This window comes from Vitis vinifera, chromosome 4 (assembly GCF_030704535.1).
Source record: "Vitis vinifera cultivar Pinot Noir 40024 chromosome 4, ASM3070453v1".
NCBI lineage: Eukaryota > Viridiplantae > Streptophyta > Magnoliopsida > Vitales > Vitaceae > Vitis > Vitis vinifera.
In genome coordinates this window covers 1,642,443-1,662,299 of record NC_081808.1, presented here as the reverse complement: position 1 = coordinate 1,662,299, position 19,857 = coordinate 1,642,443, and the positions used below count along the sequence as shown (strand labels likewise).

Sequence of the window (19,857 nt, the reverse complement as noted above, 5' to 3'; positions counted from 1 at the left end):
CGCTTCATGTTCTGCAAGTTGAGTTGCTTCGGCATCGGCTTTCAGGATCATTTCGTGAAGATCTCCTAGCAGAAACCGGAGACTTTGGCCTGGTATCATAAGCTTTGGCTAGTCCTGTTCAAGCTTGAATGGTCAAGCCAGGGCTCATTGCAGAACTGAAATTTCTTCAGGCCTGGCCTCCAGGATGGAAGAGAAGAGAGGAGGGTCTCCTAGGCCTGGGCCTGAAATGTGGGGTTGGGCATGGGATTTGACCCGGAGTCAGATCCCTATCGGATATAATCCTTGTATGGAATGGTTGTTAGCTTCTACATTTGAGTGATAGAACCGTAGAAGAAAAGGAGTTTGAAGTTTTCTGGCGTTATCTTGAGGTTTTTGGAAGCCATGTTTTGAAAGTGGGGTTCATCTTATTGTTTTGAAAACCTGCTCTTTGATACCATAAAAGTAGTCGCCAATCAGAAATGGCCAAATAGGAAAAAGATGGACTAATTTGTTTGTATTTTATTTTAGGTATTATTTGTTTGTATCCTAGTCCCATTTATCTATACTTCATATTTTTTTATATTTTAGTCTCATTTCTTTACATTTCGTGGATGGTCTTGATTGATTACACACCCATAGTTGATATATGCGATTCAATACCATAGCATTTCCAAAAAGTGGAGAATTTTTCAAAAGTTTCATTAACTTATTATCTTTTTCATTTATTGCTTTCATTACCTCTTTTCTTTCACTCAAATTAAGATAAAGATATTCATTTTAAAAGTCCTCTCAATGGGTTTTAGAAGGATATAAATCTCACTAATTATTTAGAATTTCTGGTTTTAAAAATGAAAAATAATAGCATAATTTTTACAAAAAGTACTATTTTTTTTTTTCTTGTCTTTAAAAATTTTTAAAAATTGAGGTGGTAAATTTGTTTAATATCTTAATTTTTTAAATAATTTTTGAAAGTTATTATCCATTTAATATAAGTCTACATTTTATGTTGGGGTTATAAGGAGGGAAAATTAATTGAACCATTTAGTAGTTGGTACCCTCCAAAGTTTTCCCTAGGATAGCTAGAGTCTCTAGGCGAGTTTTATCATGTAAAACCAATTATTAGATATATCGGGGACACAACACCTTGATCTATTCTCAAACTTTAAATAGGTAGGATGACATAGTTGCTCCACTCATACCATGGAATCCAAAGTTCTAAGTTGACCATTATTGGCAAGCAAAATTGGCCCTCGGAGGGTTGACATTTGAGCAATGAGTGCACTTGATGTTTCTAGTTCGAATTCAAACTTCAGTCATAATCCAAGTTTTTGCTTTTAAAATAGAAGATAAGAAATATGTCCAAATGATATCATAGGTTTTTTTTTTTTTTTTTAATTTTATATTTATATAATTAATTTAAGAAAACAATCTCATATTGTTGTCCTAGATGTCTATTTTCTATAGGAAAAATGACAAGTTTCACATTGCTTTCTCAAATAACTCAATGATATAACTAATCAATATCTTTAAGATCAGTCATCTATAGAAGAAGAAGCCATTTATGCAACTTACACATAAGGTATCACTCTTCTTTCATTAGATATGGTGTATGGAATTTCTTTTTCTTTTTTTTTTTTTTTATAAAAAAAAACTCAATAAACTTAACATTTATTAATTTTGAATAATAATTGTGATTTTTACTATGGAATTAAATGCACAAATTTCATGTCCTACTAAATAAAAAGAAAGAAAATGATGCACAATTTGGATAAAATTTATTTTTTCTTAATATTAAAATTCTTCTTTTCAATTTGAAAACTTAAAACTATAAATGTAACATAAAAATTGATCTTAATATGATTTGAACACACCACAAAATTTTGGTAGTTACACACATCAAAGGAAAGAGGATGTGTGGCTGTGGGTGAGCTAAGACATTGAAAGTGGGAATACTTCTAAAGTTTGGTTGGCTTGCCACTTGCCAGCCCCACCCAACATACCCAAACAGGTGAATAATTCCAAGGTTAGGTACATCATCTTCAATATATGGAAGCACCAATACAGTGATATGTTTAGCCTAGAAAGGCTAGAATCATGTGAGACCCATATGGGCTGTTGGCAAGAATGTGATTGTGCTAGATTCTTCATGCCCTTCAACAAAGATTTCCTAATTCTTTGTCATCTTCTTGGGTTTTAATTTTCCTGAATTTTCCCCCTATTTTCATTCTTACTCTATTAATGATCTTAGGATCTTAAGTTGAAAGCCCACAAAAATTCGGTGATATGTAAACTTTATTTGAAAGTATTGAAGGGTTAATATAATAATTGTTAAAAGAGAGAGCTTGGTAGGTTATTTACTTAATTGGGCAGTTGTGTTCTATTGATAGTGGATTAAGACTTTGTATGTTTTTATAGAAATAAGTATGATTGAGTTAGCTAAGGGAATAATGAGAAGAAAAGAAAACATAAAGCTTGGCCAATATAAAAATTAAAGAAAAATGAATTTATTTAAAAAGAATTAAGGTAATTGATGAGAAAAATAAAGTTTTAATGAGTGTTAAACAGCCTTTGAGCCGCTAAGTAATATTTCACATCATCCAAGGGGTAAGTGGTAAAGAGTCATATATGAAGGGCTTATATTATAACACTACAAAGACCTTATCTTGAGGACATAAGCTCGATAAAAAAGCATAATCGGGGCCTGGCCCATGTGTGTTGTTGTAGCCCTGAATATGACAATATCATGGAGAGGGGTCGTGACAGAATTGTATTATATAACATTAAGTTATTATATGTATGTAAGTTTATGATTATCGAGACTTTTTTTTTAGGGCGTAGACTTAATAAAGAAACATAACCGAGGTATGGGGTATGTGTGCGCCACTGCAGTCCTGAATTCGACAATATTGATGGAGAGTGGAGCTGTGATAGAATGATATCATCTAAATTTGTATGTAAGTTCATGATTATCAAACCATTTCTTGAGGATATAGGCCCAAAAAAGAAGCAAAGTTGCAGCTTGGGTCATGTGTGCACTACTACAATTGACAATATTGATGAGACAGGGGCCATGATAGAATGGTGACAAATATATGTATTTAACATCCATATAACGAATATTTTATGGATGGTTTTTCAAATAAATTATGTTTTCTTTAGGGTTATTTGATTAAAAGAGTTTTTGAAAACTTAATTTTTAAAATTTAACCTCCCATTATTTTTTGGTCTCTTTTGGATAAAAATATCTTCATTATTTTCTTATAAAAATAATCCTCTTTTTTAAAACTTACCTATAAATACTTGAAATAGTAAAAGATATTTTTGTAAAAAAAGGAGTTATTTTTCTAAAAAAACACAAGGAGAATTAGATTCACAATTTGAAAATTATTTCATACTCAAAATATAAAAATTAAAATTTTGATTTTTGGGTGAAAAAAAAATAAAAAATTACCTATCTAGCAAATTAAAATATAAAAGTTCAAAATTTGATTTTTGGATAAAACAAAAGAAAATGATCTATTTAGCCCTATCTAGCTAATTAAAACTTTGAGATAAGTTTCAAGTCGAATTTTTCAATCATAAAAAATCATTCCCTTAACATAGGGGAGATTCAATTAAAAGGCCTAACAAACTCAATTTGGAAACGTAACCTCCATTCTTTCAAAACAACAAAATCAATATTTTGGATTCAAAATATTCTTCATCAAACATTTTTATAACTATTTCATATCAAAATCCCTTTTTTATTTGTTTCATCCACAAAAAAGTATAATCAAGAATATTTCGAAGTTTTATTTTTCATTTTCCACGTGGAGTAAAAGTGGAAAAATGGAAAACGCAAGAGAAAATTAGAGCCGTCACTACCCGCCAACAGGTAACCACTTAAAAAGCGTAGCTAAAAATGGGGCAATGAATGGAAACCCCAAGATTTTTCCCTTTCCACGTTTTCTCGGAAAAAGGTGGACCGACTTGTTCCTTCCCTTTTCCCTTTCAAAGTACCAGAACAAAATAGAAAGCATATTCCTTTCCCCTGATTCTTTTTCTCTCTTCTCTTCCATTCAAAACCCTAGGTTTTGAATGCCTTCCTCTTTCCGGTTGCAAGTTTGGAACCTTTCTACCTCGTGTTTTTTTCAGGTTTGTCTTTTAACTTTTCGTTTGCTTTGCATTTTCCTTTCTTTTTTTTTTTTTTCCCGGAAAAAGAAGGTGAGGGGATGGAGGAAACAAGAGAGAATGGGTCTGAATGTGGCCCCTCACGTTCTTTTAGCATTTTTTTACATGGGTAATATTGTTTTGACGTGATTGTTAGATTTGGCTCTGTTGAGTTCCTTGGGGCACTGGATTGTTCTATAAGAAGTTTGTGATATATAGGTTTTGCATTGTTCTAGTATTCAGAGTTAATAACTTTCTCAGCTGGTTTTCTGGAAGACAATGATGTTTGCTTTAATGGGTCTTGAATTTGAGGAGATTTTGTGGGTGATTATGATTAGAGTAATGCAATTCTTTCCTTAATAATTTCTCTCCACATAGACACATAGGTCAAATGCCGTTGATTTTGCAGAAAATTCCACGGCAAAAAGGCTGAGTGATGATTTAGATTTTTCTTATTGTTATTTTGCTTAAATGCATCTTCACAGCCAGAAAATTTGAGGAATATTAGAATTCTTTATACTGATGGAAGATATATGCAGGTGTTTTCAAACTGCTCCTCAATTCAGTTAGTTTGTGGCTTTTGATTGCGGGTTGATAACGAAAATGCGGAATATTTGGTTGTTCTTCATGGATTTTGATGGGGGTTCTCCATATATTGATCCCACTGAGTCCATATCAAATAGTTTTGGGGGTCACTTGCTTTCCCATGTTACTTCATTTGTGGACAACTCTGTTTATGGGTCTAGACGCATATATGCCCCCGGCAGTGCAGCTCTTCAAGAAGCATTTGACTGCATCTCAAAATTTGCTGGTGCAGTACTTCTGCAGCTCTCTAGTGGGTCAAATTCCAATATAAGGCACAGGTCGTCGGGTGATCCACACGTTTCAAAACCTAAAAACTGGAAATCCTGTGCAAAAGTGGATCCAACTTGTTCTTGTAAGCATAATCTTACTGGATTTTGCTTCAGTTCTAGGTCAAAAGGAAAAGCCTCTGGCCGGTTGCCTTTTGATGAAGTTTCAAATTTCACAATTAGACAGTTCTGTAGAGAAGTTCAAGGGCTTGAATCAATTCCTGTCTTCACATTAGCAGCTGCTTTGGTACCGCCATTAGACAATTTGTGAGTCATCCCAATTTATCTATTGGCAATGACACATCTTCAGCTCTTATTTGTCTATTTTGTTTATAGAAGTTTTGTCTCTGAATGCTTCTCTCTGTTGGTTCTCATCAGAACTCCCAAAGTAATGGCTGTTCCACTGGAGGATACTGGTGTAAGGTCCTGTGAGATTGAGCACCAGAGGTCTTCTCATTTTTCTTTTCCCGATTTAAACTGGACAAGACATGCAGTTGAGCCCAGGACTGGCATTGAGTTCCCTACAATTTTGGACAACATTTTAGTTGGAGAAAATAATTCCAGTTTAACTTCAGAGGTTTTTATTTTAGACTCTAAATCCGTTGTTTTTTTTATGTCTAATATCATTAGCATACTGATTCTTCTTTCTCTATGGTTCAGCTGCATCTATATATAGGTTTTCAGTGGAGATTCAGTTATTTCTCATTAGAAACATGTTTTAGAAAACTCGAGAAGCAGAAGCAAACTCATTCATGTTTCATCAATTTTTGTATGACAGTTTATGCTTCCTGGCATATGTTTTTCTGATGATAACATTATTTGCAATTCAAGATGCTTTAACAATTTTGTATGAGAATTCTTTTAAATAGCTTGACTCTCCTCCTCTGTTGATTGTATTCTTTTTGGTTGAGATTTACTTTGTTTATTTATTTTATTTACTCATTTTGATGTTTCCACCTGCATTTCAGGTCCTTGTAGGAACTGGATCCCGAACTATGAAAATAATAAAAATCAAGTCTCTGAAGGTTTATGCTTTTGGTTTTTGTAAGCCCTTTTGGATTTCACTTAATTCCTCTTCATTTGTACTATCCACCTCAAGATCCTTCCAGTCATTCATTATCTAAGATTTTTCCTTATAGATGTTCATCCTTTATTGATTTGTGAGAAGTTGGGTCCAAAGTATGCTTCTATTCCAGTGGATGAATTGAATAAACGACAGGATTTTTATGAGGATCTTCTCAGGTATTTATGCAGTTATCATGCTAAACACATTTTTTCAGTGCTTCTAGTTTACTTTTTGAGCAGTATCAACATTTTTGCTGTTGTTATTTTTGTTTTTTTGGGGAGAATTAAGTAGAAGTTTATTCACAAATAGATGAAGGATAAGTTTGCTTGGGATGATTCCCTTCATTGTAAAATTCTTGTTCATTTCTATCTTGTTCACAAATAATGAAATCTTTAAAGCTTCTATAGGTCATTACTTCTTTTTGTTGAATTCGTCAATCAATTGTTCCTTAAAAACCTTTTACAAGAATGGTGCTTGGTTTCCACCTCTAAGTTCTGGCAAAAAATAAGGCTGGAGAGCTTGCACCAATGTTTGTTTTCAGCCCGCATCTCTTTGTTTTGGCTTTGATTTTGATGAATTTTTCTTTTTGTTTCCTGCATTGGTTATCCCCCTTTCTTAAATATGTTGCTCTCTCTCCCTCCCTCCCTCCCTCTCTCTCACTCTCTCTATATACATACATACATATATTTTATATACATATATATGTGTGTGTGTGTGTGTGTGTGTGTATTATATTTATTTTTTATGTTGAGGGATCGTCCCCCCTTTTTTTTAAATCTTTTTGATAGGTAATCCCACATTCCCATCCCCTTATCACCCAAACCAGGCCTCAAGGGCAAGATGATGGGTCTTTCTTGTGCTCCAGTTTGTTATTTGTTACTTAAAATAGTTATGAAAATTCATGTTCTTCCATGATTCTTATCTATAGTTTATAAGTTTAACACTTGGAATTTTGAATCTCTCCTAAAACTTCATGTTCCAACACCACATTTTTATGTGCATAGAAGGGTTAAATTGTTGGGTGTGGTGACTCTTGAATTGAGGTTTATAATCTGGACTTAGAACATTATGAACTATCTTTAAACGCATGAATTTGGAGAAGAACTTAAGTTGAATTTTTGTGGTCCATTATAAATTTTTGCTTAAGTTGATGAACTTTTTTGTTACAATTTTTTTATTTTAAGTTCTTATGAGGGCTGCAGGGAGGATATTAACATGACTGTTAGGCTTGTGGTTAATTGCAATGGGATGAAAATCAACACTGTGAGAGAGTAAGTTATCTTTCTTCTTCTTGAAATTTCTTGGAATATTAGACCCTGAATATTTTTCATCCATGGTCCAGATTGAACTGTTCTCAGTGCTTAAGCTTAATTTTCAATTTGGTTCCTTTTATTTGGAAAGCAATTTTTCTGTTTCTATCTGGATACTTCATTCTATTGGTTCATGCTGTTTTCTAGATAATTATGGGTTTTAGGGAACTGCGCAGAGGTTTGAAATTTTTGTATCATTAATTTTGGTGTTATAGTTGGATCACTGAACTAAAAACCGGATGGTTGCTGTAGAAAAATGAGCCTGTGCTAACAATTACCATTAGGTGACAACTTTGATCTGAATATATTGCAAGCAAAATCAAGTTACTATATTGATATGGTTGGAAAGTTCGTAACTGAGTTACATAGATGATAATGGATGTTCATGAGAGATTTATCCGTTGTTGACTTTGGATGAATATAATGACATTTGTTGGCATTGAGCCAGGGCTTAGTAAGTGTTGCAAATTCATGGGCAAGAACTCCATTACGTGATGTTGGCTCAAGGCAACATTTAGACCCACTGATGTCAGAGTCAAGAAAATATGGAGGATATTTTTCTATTTAACCTATTTTAAATGACAGTCCCTTTGTGAGTTCCAAATAACATCTTGGATATTGTTGCCACAATGGTGCCGAAGGGCTAGTATCATTACCCCATACATGCAAGCTGAATATTCTTGTTGATTAACAATTTGATATTTCCAAGAATCTTGGTAAATAGGGAACCCGTTATAGGGATAAGATCATTATGGTTAGCATATTATTTGGTCTGAGCCTAGAATTACCTTGGCCCAGGTTGGGATGGTGGGCTAATTGATTTGGCTTTGTTTTGGTTCTAGCTCATATTAGGTTCTCTGGAGTTATATTTGCCTAGAACTTTACTTGGTTGGCATGGCATATTCTGTTGTTTTATTTGGTGGATTATGCTTTAGGCTTTCAAGTTACAATTCTACAAACCCTACAGTAAAATGAAGCCTAAATTCAAAATTATTTACTGAGCCAGGTCCATTGTTGTCTCATTCGTTCTGGTCAACACCTCATATTTAAGTGACATTCATAAATTATGAAAATTGATGATGAAATTAAATGTTATCTTTCCTTATTTTGTGTGCTTTAATTTTATTTGTTGCAGTGCTTTTGAGAAATCCCTTCGAAACCGATTATTGAAGGTAAATAAAATCATTTGTTAGTGAAAATTCTTTTTGTGGCCCAATGCTTATTCTTTTGCTGATCATTGACAATTTTATTTCCTTTCATAAGACAAACCCAGACACCGATTACCAGTGCCTGACAACATTTGGATCTTATTTCACACAAGATATCCCATTACCTGCGGTATTTCTCTATTCAATGTCACAGTTGATTTTTCTTTATTAAACAGCATGGAGTATGATCTAACCTTAGTGGAATTTTTCAGGGGACAACAATTGATTTCCGACGAACAGCTGATGGACAACTAATCACTGAAAGTAGGTAGTTTGATCCAAAAAGTCTTATACAATAAAACATGTGATAGCAGTTGCATTTGTTAAGGCTCATCTGCATGATGACAATTGTCACACACCTACAGTTTCCACCAACTTTTTTTCATGATGTGCAGTGCTTAGGCCCCTCTAAGCCAACCTACCCAAGTTCCTACCAAGTTTCCTTAATCAACCACCAGATAGCAAACACATGGCCAGCATTTTAAAGGGAAAGCACATAAACCACATTATTTCACTCACAAATATCGAAGCTGTCTAGGCTTGCAGAACAAGACTCCCGCACTAAGTTTTAGGCAACTTTCTATGTATTCAGTAAAGCTTGGTAACTGTATATATATATATATATATATAAACATCCTAGGGAGGTTACATCAGCAACACCCCCACTAAGCCACCATCAGCCCATGCATCTGCCCACTCACAAGTATTAGTGTGCTAAGTGGCCTTGATTAGGAGAGTCAAACCTAGTTTCTCCACCCATATCTAGATGGTTAACCTTTTCTTGACTTTGGACATCATCACATGTCTTAGCAGTTGATGTGTCACTTGACCCAACAATCGCCTCTACGCGTGCAACTAATGCCACTTGTTGGCCTTGATCTACTGCCTTCCTTGATCATGTCACCCATTGCCTTGTTCCTTGCATGTCACATCTTGGCAATCAAATATTTGTTTGGTTCATGTCACATGTCTAGTTAGCTTCTCTCAACAGCCTACATCATGCCCGATCTTCGTGTCACTAGGAATGCCTGAGCTCATGCCTCATTTCACTCAAGCCATGCTCCATACTATGATTTGATCATGTTCACCAGGGCATTGCGCCCATAGTGTCAACGTGTGTACCCTGTGTACTTGCCTATGCCTTGCGCATTTGTGTTGTGGACTTTGTGTCATGCATCACACATATTGTGGGCTTAGTACATAACCCATATGAAGGTGCTAACGGAACTTAAAAGGATTTGTGGGCTTCTATTACTCCATTCTCCTAGTTACACCCATTAATGTTTTGCTAGTTCCTCAATTTGCACAAACTGTACTACCATGCTAGCTATAGCCTACTTCACTACACAGTTCCACTTTGCACAGGATAGGGAACGAACAATCCTTCTAATTATTTAGATTTTATACAGCTCATTGAGTTTCATATCCACAACTTACTGTGAAACATTATTTGTGCAGTCGGAGGCAGAACGATTGGAGTAGTTCATAGCAAAGATCTTTGTAGTAAGTGAATTCTCATCTTCAAATTCACTTTGCACACCAATCAACTTAGCTAAGATTCTAATACAATTCTACTTCCAGGGGCCTTCTTTGACATGTACATCGGAGATGTTCCCGTGTCACACCAAACAAAAGAAGAGATCGGTAGAAACGTTGCTAATATCATAAGGAGATGCTAACCTGGTTCATTCATTTCTCACCTCCTCGGTCTCTCTTTTTAAAAGGGCAACTGGCTGCTAATGCATTTTAAGCTCTGGTGGTAGCTAAAAGGGCCAACCCTACAGGATCACATGCAGATTATTAGGGATTATTCTCTTTGAATTTCATTACTATTCAATTCTTTGTAGCTTCTCGGGGATTTTCTGAGGTTAGATAGCTGCCCTGATTAGTTTCTTTCTAGTAGAAAAGGGAAAATAATAGATTTCCTTCATTTCCACGAGGAAATTTTATATATATAGAAACACCATTCTTACCCACAACATGTGGTTGAATAGGATGTAAGCTTTTGAGTTGGTTCATTCCATCAAATTGCAATAACATGTCTATATACCATTCATTCACTTTGTGTTGTGAAGTTGCAGCAAGTTTCCTCTGTTTTGGTGTAATTCGCCAAAAGGCCTATATGAAAAACCCATTATACAGTTACAACTCTCAAGGGACGAATGCCTAAAATGGTTCAGAAGTGACACCCAGGAATCCGTTCAGGGAATAATATTCTAAGAATCTTGCTTTGTAAAAATAATCCCCACTTTTTAAAAATTATAAATACCCTTTTTTCTAATGTTGATGAAGGCACACCCTGATTAAAAAACCCTTACTATCTCCCTTTGGGATAAAAACATTCATACTAGCATCAACCCACAGCCTCTCATATAAAAACTTGATCTACGATCAATGTGCTTAAAATCTTAATTATGTGCGAGGAATTTGCCCTCTTTAGTAGTGGGGAGTGGGCTAGTCCCCGAAAATGCTCATGCAAAAATCTCCAAGTCCCTTTACTATACAAGGCAAACCTTGAAAAAATTGTGCTTTTATCATAAATGAAATTTCATGCATGGACTCTCATTATAGTCAACAGTTTCATCATCATGTCTTATGGGATTGAGAGGTTTGATAAAATCAAACATCGATATTATTTCTCTTTTATAAATATTATCTGTTTTTGAGTTTGTTTTATATTTACAAGGAACTTGATACAAACCACACCAAAAAAATATAGATATAACATCTTTATTATATCTTCGGGATTGTATAGATGAATGAATATATATAAGTAGACTCTTACAACTAACCTAATTAATGCATTTTAAAGTCTATCATAATGTTTATACACGAGGGAGTAGGTCTTTATAAAAGAATAATACTATGCTTTTTTTAAAACTATATTTATTAAATTATATATTCTAATAAATAAAACATTTCACCTAATCATGTTGGCACTAAATTGAAATTATTTTATGAATATAATAAAAATAATTCTACCATATTATGCTGACAACATAATGGAATGCTGAGGAAGCCAATGCCTCTCTTGGTTCTCAAATAAGATGAGGAAACCCATATTCCCAAAAATAAATAAATAAATAAAAGAAAAATGGTATGGCAGAATGGATTGGAGGCAAATGAGTATCATGTCGAGTGGATTTTCCTCAATCATGGCTTTAAAAAATATGGATGTAATGTCAAATTTCAGCTTCCCTAACTAAAAATATATTTTCACTCATTTTTTTATTTATCATATTACACCACTTTTTCCTTAACAAAAGTGACGAGTACTTCTCTGTTTTCTTTTTCCCAAAATAAGTAATTGATATACTTAGGTAAAGGAGTAGTCAAAGCTGTTTCTCTAACCCCACATTTTCAATTCCAATAACCCACTTTTTCTCTCCATCCAATAAATAATAACACACAAGGGAACCAAGCCCCACAACTGCCAATAACTAACTCTTTCTTCCTTCCCGCCATAAAACAAAACCAGAGCCACCACCTCTTATTTTTCTTGTTCCCCAAAACAAACTTAGGAACAGAAATCACAACCACCCTTCTCATTTTTATTTTAAACTTGGCACAACCCTCCATCCCCTCCATCAGAAATCACCTTTTTCTCTTCTTCTTTTTTTTTTTGGGAGTTTGATTCTGATTTTATTCTTAACTTGACACAACCCTTCATCCCCTCCATCAAAAACTATCTTTTTCTTTTTGCTGTTTTTGGAGTTTGATTCTGATTTTAAGATTTTTGGTTGATGGGGATGTTTGTGAGAGCATCTGCAGCCATTGCTGTGGCATGGTTGGCTTTGTTTGAAGGATTTTTCGGGTTAGTTAATGGCAGTGATATTAACTACAAGGATGCTCTGACCAAGTCCCTTATTTTCCTCGAGGCACAGAGATCAGGGAAGCTTCCTGCCAATAATAGGCTACCTTGGAGAGGAGACTCGGCCCTTGAGGATGGAAAACTCGTAAATGTGAGATTATTTTCTGTCAAAAGTACTATTTTTTTTCCGGGTTTTCACCAATTTATTGATCTGAATGATTGGTTTTCGCATTTAGGCGGATCTTGTTGGAGGATATTATGATGCAGGAGACAATGTGAAGTATGGGCTTCCCATGGCTTTCACTGTTACCACTCTTTCATGGTCAGCTATCTTTTATGAATCAGAGTTGAAAGCAACTGGTGAGCTTGAAAATATGAGAGATGCGATCAAGTGGGGCACAGATTATTTTCTCAAAGCGTATCCTCGGAAAAATAGATTGTATGTGCAGGTGAGGCTGATAACTGGTCTAAAGAAAACCGAAAAAAGAAATGAAGGGACTGTTTGGAAATTGTTTTTGAAAACAGTTTTCTATTTTTTAAAACAGTTTTGAGAATTTGTTTCATAAGTTTTTTGTATTGAATATGAATGAAGGTGGGAGACCCGGTACAAGATCATCAATGTTGGATGAGACCCGAAAACATGGAGACGCCAAGGACAGTGTTGATGATAGATGATAAAATGCCTGGAACAGAGATTGCAGCTGAAACTTCTGCTGCCATGGCTTCTTCTTCTATTGTATTTAGAGGTGTTGATCGTGCCTATGCTCGTAGGCTCCTCAACAAAGCCAAACTGGTATTTCACCATAAGCTTCTGTAGAGCTCTTTTCGTTCCGTTTTGGAAGAATCGAAATCAATTACACTTCTTTTTTTCTATGCATTTGCAGCTTTTTGAGTTTGCCAAAGCACATAAAGGAACTTATGATGGAGAATGCCCTTTCTATTGCTCCTTCTCAGGCTACAATGTGATTTTTCTCCACCCTTCCTCTTCAGTGAAAATACCAGAAGCCTATTTGGTTTCCAAACTGTTTTCTATTTAAAATTTATCCAAAATGTTTATGATAAAATGTTAAGGTAAGATGGAATGATTAATGATTTAAAATGTTGGGGGAATTGCAGGATGAGCTATTGTGGGCAGCAACATGGCTATACATTGCCACAAGGAAGCCAAAATACTTGAAATACATACAGGAAGAATCCATAAGTGCAAGTGTAGCTGAGTTTAGTTGGGACCTTAAGTATGCTGGAGCCCAAATCCTCCTCTCTAAGGTTCCATATTTGCAGTCACAACTACTTCATTTGGATTTTTGCACCCCCCACCAACTTTTATTTTTATTTTTTAATAATTCTTTGTTCTTTTGTGGTGTGAAATGCAGTTTTATTTTGAAGGGGAGAAGGGCTTAGAGACATTCAAGAACCAAGCTGACAGTTTCATATGTTCAGTGCTTCCTGATAGCCCCTACCACCAGATTTACCTCACTCCAGGTTTCTCTCCCCTCCCATTTCCTCCTCAAGACTGTTAAAACTGGTTTCCATATATTTTTTTCATACTGTCTTTCACCCAAATGAATTCAAACATATATTCATAATTCCTCACCATCTAAATGTTTAAGGCTCTCTTTTGGGTAGTATTTTTGAAAAAAATATTTTGAGAACAGTTTAATATTTTATAAAACAAGAAGTCTATTCAAAATCTAAAATATTATTGATTTTTTTCCCTATGTTTTTAAATATATTTTAAAAATAATTTTTATATGTAATACATTATTTTTAATCATTCTTTATATCTATATAATTATTTTTTAAAACAATTCTAAAAAAGTTGAGAGTAGAAAACAATTTTTTTTATTAAAAAAAGTTGCCAATCAAAGCATAAGCTTTTTGGTTCGAAAAGTAATATATTTCAAGCTCATCGTAAATTTGGTTTTTCTAACTTATTGAGTCCATGTCCAAACCCGAAAATAATAATAATAATAATAATAATAATAATAATGCTAAAAAAAAATGAGTTACTTTTGGTTTTTGGTGATATTCAAGGGTGAATGGTTGATTTTCAGGTGGCATGGTACATTTGAGAGATGGTGCCAACACCCAGTATGTTACGGGGACAGCCCATTTGTTTGCTGTGTACAGCAATATACTTGCTCAATTCAACCAGAAGGTTGTATGCGGTGGTCAACAATTTGACCATACTCACCTCATGGCCTTTGCCAAACAACAGGTACTCCTCCCTACCCTCCACTTCAAATTTGCTTCTTTTTATATATATACATACCATTTTCTTTACCTTTTTTTTCCTCTATTTTTTTCTTTTTTACCTTTTATCGAACTTTTTGGGATCCTCCCTAAATCCCTTTTGAAAAATATATTTTCGTAAGTATATATTACAATTGTTTTAATTAATAATACTCAAAATTCAAAAACTACTCAACATCCGAGCATCATAAAGTTCGTAAATATGAAAAAAAAAAAAATGTTATAAAAGTGACTATACAACTAACATTTTTCTTAATTAGAAGGTTTTTTTCATGGACATTAATTAATTTTTAAATAAAATTGCAGATGGATTATTTACTAGGAAAAAACCCGGAAGGAAGATCATACATGGTTGGATTTGGAAACAACCCCCCAACACAAGCACACCATAGGGGAGCCTCAGTTCCAAAACTGCCTCAAGGCTCCACAGTGAGTTGTGCCATGAGCTTTGTGTATTGGTTCAATAAGAACGACGCAAACCCTAACGAGCTAACGGGTGCCATTCTCGGTGGCCCCGACCGCAACGATAACTTCGACGATAAACGTTGGGACTCATCCAAGACCGAGCCATGCACGTACGTGAATTCGCTTGCGGTTGGTGTGCTATCACACTTGGCCATGCACAACGCTTAACTCAGAGATGATGTATGTGAAATATTTGAAAAAAGATTTGTTGTAGGCTTCATGTTTGACTTTTTGATGGGCACTTGGACCGTTCACTTCAAAATAAAAAACGAAAGTTGTTGCATTGAAATTTTTTTTATTGCATCCATGATACTTGATGTGGTGTGTACATTTGATTGAAGAGGTTAGATGATCGAAAAATCCAAAAAATAAGTTTCTATCATTTGAAAAGATTAAGATAGTGCTTAATATACGATAATAGGAATGGGGATAAAAATGAGAGCAAAGTTGTGAAAAAAAGACGAAGTTAAAAATACTATACAAGGAATATAAAATGATGGAGATTAGTTTGGGGTGTAAATATGGGCTAAAAAATTACTTGGTTCATTTGTTTCTCTTTCAAAATTGAGGTCATATGATTAATATTTTATTTTAGATGCTAATTTTTTATTTTTTGAGGGAGCATTTGCCCCTTCGAGTTTAATCCATCAAATCTAAATCTTAATAAGTGAGTTTGGTTTTCATAAAAACATTCTCATTTTTAATAAATCATTTATAATGGAGTTCACATTCCTTGATACCAAACATGCTGTTAAGTATAACATGAGATATATGTATATATACTCAATTTGATTAAGAAAAATATATTTGTTAAAAACTTGGGTATGGCTTGAGGTGAAAGTCCTACCTAGTCTAGACTAGGTGTAGCCCAAATTAAGAAGTGGGCCAAGAAAAGGCCAACCCAACCGACCCAATTCTTCACCTATTGCTTCCAAATTCTTCCTCTACTATGGAAGAAAAACAAAAATGAAGGTAGGGGTAGGTAACATATAAAGAACGAAGGGAGAGACAAAGATCCTGTGAGGACTCAGCTTTTGAACATGTGAGTCCACTAAACCTAACCACATTGGACAAGGGGCTTGTGAATTGGGACTTGGGAGAGATAAGCTAATAAGTCCTTCTCTCCCATTCCTCTTTCTCTTGAGTCTCTTATGTGTTTTTTGGGTTGATGAGAATGTGTATTAGACGAACATCTCCACCCATTTTCATATCATACTTGGCTCTTTTCTCCCCATTTTTCATACCCATTATTAATGGTGGGGACTTCAACTACAAAGAAGCTCTCACCAAGTCCATTATTTTCTTGGAGGCACAGAGGTCCGGAAAGCTTCCTCCAACCTCTAGGCTTGCATGGAGAGGAAACTCGGCTCTTGACGACGGAAAACTCGCAAATGTACATACCATCACAATACAAAAAAAACTATATATATTAGTCTTGTATTTCTTTTTGTTTGAAGTTTGATGAAGTTATATATATATATATATATATATATATATATATATATATATATATATATATATGTATGTAGGTGGACCTTGTGGGTGGATACTATGATGCGGGTGACAATGTGAAATTTGGGCTACCAATGGCTTTCACTATTACGACTTTATCGTGGGCAGCTATTTTTTATGAAGCGGAGTTAGGAGCAAGTGAAGAGCTTGAGAATGTCCGGGCCGCTATCAAGTGGGGCACTGACTATTTTCTCAAGGCATCTTCTCAAAAAAATCGGTTGTATGTGCAGGTGAGTCCCACATCGGCCGGCCACTTTGTAATACTAGTAGTCGTATATATATATATATATATATATATATATATATATATATATATATGTATGTATGTATGTATATGTGAGAGAGAAATGATTGTGTTGAATGTGAAAGAAGGTGGGAGACCCCGTGGAAGATCACGAGTGTTGGATTAGGCCAGAGAACATGGAGACAAGGAGGAGTGTATTAGTGGTGGATGAGAACAGGCCTGGAACAGAGATTGCAGCTGAAACTTCCGCAGCCATGGCTTCTTCTTCCATCGTCTTTAGAGGCTCTGATCACCTCTACTCTCGTCGTCTCCTCAATAAAGCCAAAATGGTATTTCTTTTGTTTTTGTTCTTTTTCTCTTTCTTTTAGGAATCACGTGCGAAGACAACCTTGGCCTTTGCGCTCCCTTTTGGATGATAATTTTTTTTTTTTAAATGATAATATGAGGAAAAAAAAATTAAAATTATTTTTTGATTTATTTTTCTCTTTTACTTGTATTTGCAGCTTTTCCAGTTTGCTACATTATTTAATGGAAGCTACGATGGAGCATGCCCCTTCTATTGCTCCTACTCGGGCTATAATGTAATCTCTTTACCCTTTTGCCTCAACCAAAACGGAGAAGGAGAAAGAGAAGAAAAAAAAAAAAATGAATATAAAAACAACATTTTTCCTAAATATTCGTATTTGAGAAATAAAAAAAATTCTTAACATAATATATTTATTTCAAAGAAACAAATAAAAAAGAAATTAAATATATTTTATTCTTTGATTTTTGGCATGTTATAAATTCAAAACTTAATATTTACAAAAATCAAGAATAATCATACAAATATTTCTTTAAAATAAAAAATTAAAATTAATGGTCAACACATAGTCATAGATTCAAATCGTGTTATTGATGATATGTTGAATTTGTCCTATACTAATTGTTGCTTGTGAAACGATCAACACTTTGATATTTGGGTCCCCATGAAAAGTCTAAGGGCTTGACTATAGAAAGTTTTTCAATTATTAAAAAGATTCTTGAAAGTATTGAAAAATTACACAAATTGATTTTACCTAAGTTTAAACAAATATAATTATATCGTAAAATTATCATTTAAAAAAAAAATATGAAAAATTTATAAGTGAGGGTAAAACATTTCTTTTTATCAAGATTTTGGGGTAAATCATTGAGTTTTGAATGTAAAAGGGTAAAGAATAAAACAAGTCAAATCTCGGGGAATAAAGTGTATTTAAAGAAAAAGTGTTTATGAAGTTGTGAATGATTGAAAGAGTAATTGCAGTAGAAATTGGAAATGTAGGATGAGTTACTATGGGCAGCAACATGGCTATACATTGCCACAAAGAGGCCAAAGTACTTGCAGTATATAGAAGAAGAATCCATCAGTGAAAATGTAAATGAGTTCAGCTGGGATCTTAAATATGGTGGAGCCCAAATCCTCTTATCTAAGGTATCAATATATAATTTGCAGCCACAACTTCATTTGTTGAGTGATAATATTAGCATCCATTCATTTATGAATTTATAGAATGCAGTTTTATTTTGAAGGGGAGAAGAGTTTGGAGAAATTCAAGAACCAAGCAGATAGTTTTGTTTGCTCTGTGCTTCCTGATAGTCCCTCTCACCACATTCACATCACCCCAGGTTTTTCTCTCCCTCCCATTTGTATTTTCCTTTTTTCGCTTATTATATTTTTTAAATATTCTGAAATTAATTTAGGAATTTTGGTAGTGCATGATACATTCACCCAAACCTTTTGATGATAGGCGGCATGGTTCATGTAAGAGATGGTGCCAATAGCCAATATGTTACAAGCACAGCTCTCTTGTTCAGCATCTACAGTGATCTACTTGCCCAATTCAATCAAAATGTTACATGCAATAATCAGCAATTTTATTCGACTCACCTCATGGCCTTCGCGAAACAACAGGTATGTATTATTTAATTTACTAGGAAAAACCCAGCAATTTTTTATTCTCAAAAAAATAATTTTCTACTGATCTTTCCATTTGTTGCAGATGGATTATCTACTAGGAGAAAACCCAGAAGGAAGATCGTACATGGTGGGCTTCGGAAACAATCCACCCACGCACGCACACCATAGAGGGTCTTCAGTTCCAAAACTGCCTGAAAACTACACAGTAAACTGTGGAATGAGCTTCGTCTACTGGTTCCATAAAAATGAACCAAACCCTAATATGCTCACCGGCGCCATTGTTGGTGGCCCTGACCGCAACGACACCTTCCTTGACCTGCGTTGGCAATCTCCCATGACCGAGCCATGCACCTATGTCAACTCCCTTGCAGTCGGTGTTCTAGCAAAGTTAGCTGCTGCCCACACTCTTTAGGGAGGATGTCACATTTTTATTCCTATTATAAATTTGTTATTTTTTTTTTTTTATGGGTTATTTGGAAATTACAAAAATAAAAATTTAAAATTTTAATTTCTTTCCTTAAATTTTATTTGGTAAAGTGTAATAGGCATGGAACTTAGTACAATTCGGGTATGTTACCAACTTTGAGAATAATAATAATAATAATAATATTTTATCGGGTTAGGTTTAGGTTGGTAGTTGGGAGGATTAGTGTGATTGAGTTGGATAGTGGAAAATTAATTTTAACCATTGAAGGAGAATGTGGGCATAACCTTAATTTATTTTAATGTTTTTTAAAAAGTGATTAAATTTATTTTATTTTTTAAAGTTTATTATTAAAAATTCATGAAAAATAAGATTTAAAAAATTTTAGAGATGGATTTATAGCCTATCCTAATTTGAATATACTCCCACTCAACCACTTAAACAGAAAGCGAGTATCTGGTTAACTGTACTTTCGCGAGTAGGAATGTCGTTTGGATAACGCCGTACACGATGTGACACCTCACCACGTGACGGAGAAGACGTAAATGCGGCAAGTTGAACTACCTTGCCACGTGTTCATATAATATGAAGCCTAGTTACGCGTTGGCCCACAACATCATCCTCACGGACCTCAATATTGGCCCAC

General features: G+C 34.5%; 3 protein-coding genes across 6 annotated transcripts; all 3 read left to right on the top strand.

Moving 5' to 3' along the window:
• The first annotated feature begins 3,897 nt into the window (after nucleotides 1-3,897).
• On the top strand, nucleotides 3,898-10,623 carry LOC100266232 (fatty-acid-binding protein 2). Of its 4 annotated transcripts, none has more exons than XM_002280094.5 (11): nucleotides 3,898-4,113; nucleotides 4,668-5,246; nucleotides 5,358-5,556; nucleotides 5,948-6,023; nucleotides 6,119-6,221; nucleotides 7,248-7,316; nucleotides 8,491-8,527; nucleotides 8,619-8,693; nucleotides 8,776-8,827; nucleotides 10,022-10,066; nucleotides 10,145-10,623. In XM_002280094.5, the coding sequence occupies exons 2-11, from the start codon at nucleotides 4,732-4,734 to the stop codon at nucleotides 10,240-10,242; spliced, it is 1,269 nt and encodes a 422-aa protein (XP_002280130.1). In that variant the 5' UTR covers nucleotides 3,898-4,113; nucleotides 4,668-4,731; the 3' UTR covers nucleotides 10,243-10,623. The 4 variants fall into 4 exon arrangements, with proteins under 4 accessions (XP_002280130.1, XP_010648392.1, XP_010648391.1 ...); XM_010650090.3 differs by lacking the exon at nucleotides 3,898-4,113 and adding an exon at nucleotides 4,156-4,258; XM_010650089.3 differs by lacking the exon at nucleotides 3,898-4,113 and adding an exon at nucleotides 4,237-4,467.
• A 1,373-nt stretch (nucleotides 10,624-11,996) lies between these two features.
• LOC100243909 (endoglucanase 16) lies at nucleotides 11,997-15,334 on the top strand. Its single transcript, XM_002280084.5, has 8 exons — nucleotides 11,997-12,525; nucleotides 12,611-12,823; nucleotides 12,967-13,167; nucleotides 13,259-13,336; nucleotides 13,491-13,640; nucleotides 13,748-13,856; nucleotides 14,429-14,592; nucleotides 14,934-15,334. Exons 1-8 carry the CDS (start codon nucleotides 12,307-12,309, stop codon nucleotides 15,258-15,260), a joined length of 1,461 nt encoding a protein of 486 aa, XP_002280120.2. The 5' UTR covers nucleotides 11,997-12,306; the 3' UTR covers nucleotides 15,261-15,334.
• An 854-nt stretch (nucleotides 15,335-16,188) lies between these two features.
• Nucleotides 16,189-19,304, top strand: LOC100249062 (endoglucanase 16). Its single transcript, XM_002280065.5, has 8 exons — nucleotides 16,189-16,485; nucleotides 16,622-16,834; nucleotides 16,977-17,177; nucleotides 17,352-17,429; nucleotides 18,152-18,301; nucleotides 18,387-18,495; nucleotides 18,618-18,781; nucleotides 18,870-19,304. Exons 1-8 carry the CDS (start codon nucleotides 16,261-16,263, stop codon nucleotides 19,197-19,199), a joined length of 1,470 nt encoding a protein of 489 aa, XP_002280101.3. The 5' UTR covers nucleotides 16,189-16,260; the 3' UTR covers nucleotides 19,200-19,304.
• Nucleotides 19,305-19,857: the final 553 nt, after the last annotated feature.